Source organism: Haemorhous mexicanus, chromosome 9 (assembly GCF_027477595.1).
Source record: "Haemorhous mexicanus isolate bHaeMex1 chromosome 9, bHaeMex1.pri, whole genome shotgun sequence".
Taxonomy (NCBI): Eukaryota; Metazoa; Chordata; class Aves; order Passeriformes; family Fringillidae; genus Haemorhous; species Haemorhous mexicanus.
Window position 1 is genome coordinate 14,992,478 of NC_082349.1, and position 6,000 is coordinate 14,998,477.

Below are 6,000 nucleotides of genomic sequence, written 5' to 3' on the forward strand. Positions count from 1 at the left end.
AAAAAGTTTCCTGGACCAGGTTAAAGAGTGCTTGAGTATCTGGATTCAAGTGTATTTGAAAGTAATATATCTGCAACTAAACATATATAACTTCATGTCACCTAATTTTGCCAGCTAATTAGCCAGATTTTCACATTAAAAAAAAAAAAAGTAGGAAGAAAACACTACCACTCTTTATACAGGAACATATGGTTTAAACAGAAAGAAAAGATACATAAGTACATGTGCATACACACACACACAGTGGTATTTAGTTAAAGTCTTAGTAATTCTTTAAAGGGTTTGGAATTCAAACATTTCAGAAACATCCAAGTACATGAAAACCACAGAGCAATAGCCTGGTTTTATCAAGTGGATTTGTTTATTGTGAGAGCTTCAATTTTGGCAAACAGAACAAATTAATAATTTAAGGAACAAAATGGCACGATAGTCATCATTGCCACTGTAAAATGGTAGATACATCATGTCTTTCAGAAGAAAATGCACAGAACATAGAGGATATTCAAAAATATGCATCAATGCTTTAGCTCTGATCACAGAGGGAGGGAAAGGTGGAAACTATGCCTTACACATCCCAACATGCTTGTCGGGACATGTTCTTTAATTAACCACCACTACAATCCCTAGCTATTCCTCCCTTCAAGCTTTCTCCTGCTACAGCCATGAAATGTCTAGTGGAGCAGTTCTGCCTCTCCTAAAAAGGGCTTAACACAGACTGCTGTCCAAACAGCTCGCCCACTACAGGACACTCAGTTCATTTTTTCAGAGTTCTAAAGCCCAGAATTGAAGTTCAAAGTTTCTGCATCACACAATGTATCATCTTTTGATCAAATGAGAAGCTCAGTGACAGGAGACAGCTGTGCCAGAAAAAGTCCATACTGGACACCCTTTATTTTACCTTTATTATTTTCAAAGGTGCAAAATGGATTTGCCACTAAAAATCACATAAAACATTTTAGCTAGCTACAAAATAAGGATGCTCAAAGAACCTCAGAGCCCAAAATTCAAAGATGACTCCTCTAATATTACAACAGCCTCTTCTACTACAGCAGCCAGGCACAAAGCTGTGTCTGTCAGGTACCTGCCTCTGTCACTTTCCAGCAAACCATGTAGGAAAACAAGAAATTACAACATGCTCCCAGGGCTATAAATTTCAGAGATGAAACTGAATATACAGAAACATTTAGTGAGAAGTAAAGACACTGGCTTACACAGTGCTCTCCAGCTAATGACAAGAACAGATGAGTTATCAACTAAGAGAAAAAACAGGGACCAGAGACAACCATAGTGCTGGGGGTCCTCTAATGCGTGAGAAAAGTGAGACTTCCTTCTATCTTTTTTCACAAGGAAAATTTTTTGGAAATGAAGCCATGTGCAACCTAATCCATGCAAACCCTCCCTCTTGGTTGAGATCACCACTCTGTACATTTGCAGAACAGTCAGTTCTCAGTGTTCACTCTCACACCAGCACAGCCACTAAGCACCAGGCATAATGTGCATGTGGCTTGACCCATCATCTGCCATAGCTGCAGGAAGCTTGGGTCCTTGTCCCATCTGAGTCCACAGCTCTTGGAGATGTTGAGACACACCAATAGAAAAATGCAGAATCATGTGGAGTGGAAGACTTCAGCTGACCCAAATGCTGGCTATTTTTTTTCCCCATTTAACATCACACCTGAAGTTGTTCCAATACCTAGGCTTTAGGGCATAGCCAAGGGGGCTCTCAAACTTCCTCCCCTTCTTCTACCTTTTCATCTGCTCTATTGCACATGCAACCATATGCTGAGGGCCACTATTGAATCCTTTTGGAGGAAGGCACTACCAAATGTGACTGAGCTATTGTACCACTAAAATTGAGTTTATCTTTCTGATTATCTTTGACATCTTGTGGCCATTTGCCTCTTCCTACAGAGTGGACAGCAACTATCCATCATGGTTTTTTGCATTAGGGGTGATGAATGGATGAGAAAATTGATAAGCTTCAAAGCAAGTTGTGGCAAGCTACAATGAAAACTTCCACTCTCTGAAGACTACTCAGCAGCATACAGAACTCAGGTTTGGTCAGGGCACAGCAGCATCCTCTCCATTCCAGCCTAGTTTCAGAACTCTCAAGTTTAAAGGAAGAAATACCACCAGCTGGCTGCTAGGAAGGACAAGTAAACCTCTCTGAAGTGTGACTGCCACAGGTGCATTCAGTCCTGCACTCCCCAGGGATGATGGTTTAAACACCAGCACCTGCCCCCCACTCCTTTCTTCCTTGGATCTGTCTGAGGAGGAATGGCACAGTTTGGGTCCATCAAGCTTGAGAAGGGCTTTGGAAAGGTCACAGCACCTTGTGGACAGAGATGCCCTGCAACTCTCAAACTTATTTTTCAAGATATAAAAAGAAATATAACTTTCTTTGCTACTATAATTAAATTAGTCAGCAGGTCCAGTGCTGCTTCCCAAATTTTAAAAGACCTACTAGCAACACAGTTTGAGGGGACACAACAGCCTGCAAAACCTCTCTGGTGTGACACTCACATGCCCTTTGGTCACACACGGCACCAATTAGCCATCAAGGAATCCTTTGCCAAATTTCACAATTTGAATGAATGGAAAATGGGAGAAATACGAGATGAGGTGAGAGGTAGAGGAACATTGCCCTGAGAGTTGTTCTACAACAGAACTGGGGTTCAGAGAGAGGAAACTCCCTGCCTGGTGGCCCATTATTTGGACAGCATCTGGCTTAAAATGAGAAACTACCACATCCAGAAGAACAGTCAACTCTATTAGTATTTCTAAAAGAAAAAAAAAATTGAAAAGACATTTTAGTACAGTTTTAGGAGAAAATCTCTTGATTGCTTACACTAGTTCTCTTCTCCAGATAGCACACACCATTTTTTTTCCTGTATGAAGGAAAAAGAATATAACTTGAATTCTTACTAATGTGAAATATTCTTCTTTCACAGGGTTTGTCATCTCTGTACATTTTGTAGATCATTCTTCAAATGTACTACAACTTGGTGCTTGCAAGAAACAAGGGTGACACAAGGCTGCTCATACTTTAAATATTCTGTCAATAAATGGGGTGAGAGATTTAGAAGCCATGCAGCTGTTTTACATATTTAACCTGCAGAGACACCCCTGCACAGGCCTGACCTAATGGTATTTCAAGGACAAGGTGGTTGAAGTTGCAAGGGATTTACTGGTTTGACATATGCTAAGGAAGCCTGATCCTTTTGTGAGGAATTCTTGTTTCTTAATACAGGCAAGTGACCAGGTTACTTGCTCTCTATAGAAGTAAATGAGGTAAATATTATAGAAGCATATAGATATATTCTGAAGCTATCTCATATTTTGAACTAGAGTAAACTGCATCTCTGCTACTGTACCTCTTTCCTATAATGCAATTTCTGTTTCTCCATCAGCAATACCCCTTTAAAGATTTAAAATAAAACCATTCTTTGAAATTGCACTCAGACAATTCCTGAAGTCCCAAAGACACAACCATTAAAAACAGATCTCCTAGGAAGGCGACCCTCAGGAAGCCCCTTAACTGCTCACAAGCATTCAAGTACAGCCAGATTATACATCAGGCACACTTTAGCAGCATAATCCTCACTACAACACTGAACAAATCCTTCTGTTCTGCTCAGAAGGCTCAGTAAACTTAAGACATGGCCAGAACAAAATCAGTCCTTTACAAAGAGAGACACACATAAGTAACCTCTCTAATATCCTTACAACTATAAATTCAGTCATTTTACCGAGGCTGCTTTTAGGTAAACGGTAGAGAACAGAGCTCTACCTTTGCATCACAGCATCACAGGTGAGAATGCATCAGAAATACCTCTGCCAATTGCAAAAACACGTGAATACAGAGCAGCTCATCTGGCTATCTCTGGTATTAAGAGAGCAGCCTTAGCTCTTTAGCCTAAATTCTACATGCTTTTGCATTTGCTTGTGTGCCGCGTTTTACTAGCTAGGTACCAAACGGGCGCAGGAGCTGCCAGGTTACTGCGGGCACTGGGGAATGCTGGGCCCCGGGATCCCCGTTCCCCCTCGGGGATCAGGAGGCACGGGCTCTCGGGTCAGGCTGTCCCCGCTCCCCGGGGGCACCAGAGCCAGGCTGCCCGGTCTGGGCGAGGGAAGGACCACACGAGGGTGCTGGACGGGATAGAGCACATCCACAACGACAGCAGGGGTGCGGAGGAGAGGGACAGGGACAGCCAGCGATACAGGCGATCTCCGTCCGAGCAGCCAGCAACCCGCCGGTCCGCCGGGGGCACCGGGGACCCCGCGGGGTTACGGCTGGCGCTCGGAAGGTAGAGCTGGGGACGCTGCCCGCCGGGGTGGTCGTGCCCTGCCCGCGATGGGAGCCGAGCCGCAGCCCCATCCCCTGCCCGGCCCCGCGGCGGGGCGGCGGTGCGGTGCGCCCCGTCTCGCCGGCTCCCGCTTACGTTTGCGCCGCGGGAGAGATGCGTCCTCGCCTTGTCCTCTCGGCTCCCAAATGCATTTGTATGCATTTGCCCGGGCAGCGGAGATCCGAGGGAAAGCCGAGCGCCGCGCCGCCGCAGGGTCAGCTCCTGTCCATGAAAGCCCGCCGGCCCCGAGGTCTCCGCCGCGCTCCGCGCAAGCCCGAGGGCGGCCCGGCCCGCGTACGGCCCGCGGGGGCGGGCGCGGCGGGTGGGGGGGGCGCCGGGGGCCGGGCGGCGGGGGCGCCCCGCGGCTGCCCGCGGAGTCCGGCGGCGGAGCGGCGCTGCCCCGGCACCGGCGGAGCTCCCGCCCGCCGCGGTGTTGAATTTCAGCGCTGGCTGCCTGGCGATTACATCAGCACACGCGGGCCCCGGGGCGGGCCGCGGCCCCGCATGGTGCGCGCTGCCCCGCGCCGCTCCCCCGGGCGCCGACCCGCACCCGGAGCCGGCCCCGAGCCGGGGGAGCCGGGCCGCGCCTGGAGCCGCCGGCGCGCAGCCCGAGCCCGGCCCCGCCCGGCCCAGGTGCGGCGGCAGCGCCGGGACAGGTGATGCCCTCGGTGCAGCCGGAGGGCGAGAAGAGCCTTCGGATGCCGCTGGGCTCCAGCTGGGGAGACGCGGCAGGAAGCTACAAGTTAAATTAAAATCTGGGGACGGGCGGGGAGAGTTGATGAATTGATCTAAACACAAAAAGCTGAGTGCGCCGGACGTTTTCTATCTCCAGGATAATTGGAGTTGGGTCGAGAAATCCTCCCTCTGAAAAATGTTTGAGGAGCAGATGTAATTTAGTAGCATTACAATGCCAAAGAAATATGACACCCTTCACTGTCTTCCTCGAGAGACAAAGGTCTTTTTAGCTTTAATTTCCAGTTTTCTTACCTTGTCCCCACAACAAAGCCTATTTGTAACTTTATCCCATAAGACATCTTTATGCAAACTGTTACTAAAAACAAACGTGGTAGAGTTAAACAATACCAGACGTTGCAGTACACACTCTACAGCAAACACGTGGTCGAGTCCTGCAGACTTACTTAGGCAAAACTTCCATGGACTTCAGAAGAAATTTGATGTGAGTTAGGGTTATGGTACTTATCTCTTTCTGGGTACTACAAGAATGAAGATTTCACATCATGCAAATACCTTCACGACATACAGCAAATACCTTCCAGTTGTAGATAAGTTGAAGAAAGATGTCATGAAATAAAACCAAAGATATTCCCAGCGGAAAATAATGGAAGTGCCAAAAAGAAAAAGAAAGGCTGTAAAAGATAAAAATTGGATATTGTTGTCACTGAGGGTGCCCCACTTTGCTGAAAAGAACTTCTCTGGGTGATCCAGGTAGCTAGAAACTGGCAAAAAGATGTGGGGGAAGGAGGGAATTTTGAGGGAACCAACAGCAAACCTAAGGGGCTGAATTTTACTGGGGGTAGGAACCCAGAGTTAGAGGGGGAGAAAGTTATTTTCAGGCAATACAGCAGAGTGTTTGATTTCAAATTCAAATTAATTTTCAATATCTTAAATAATTCAGAACCTGTATACTCTCATA

The 6,000-nt window shown here is 47.0% G+C and overlaps 1 protein-coding gene across 2 annotated transcripts in view; it reads right to left on the minus strand.

Moving 5' to 3' along the window:
* The window catches only part of COL24A1 (collagen type XXIV alpha 1 chain), a 125,063-nt gene extending 120,460 nt beyond the window's left edge, over positions 1-4,603 (minus strand). For both annotated transcript variants that reach the window (XM_059854159.1, XM_059854158.1), the window contains exon 1: positions 4,443-4,603. In XM_059854159.1, the coding sequence (XP_059710142.1) occupies positions 4,443-4,498 (56 nt within the window). In that variant the 5' untranslated portion in view covers positions 4,499-4,603. The remainder of the gene's footprint in view (positions 1-4,442) is intronic.
* Between the last annotated feature and the right edge of the window lie 1,397 nt (positions 4,604-6,000).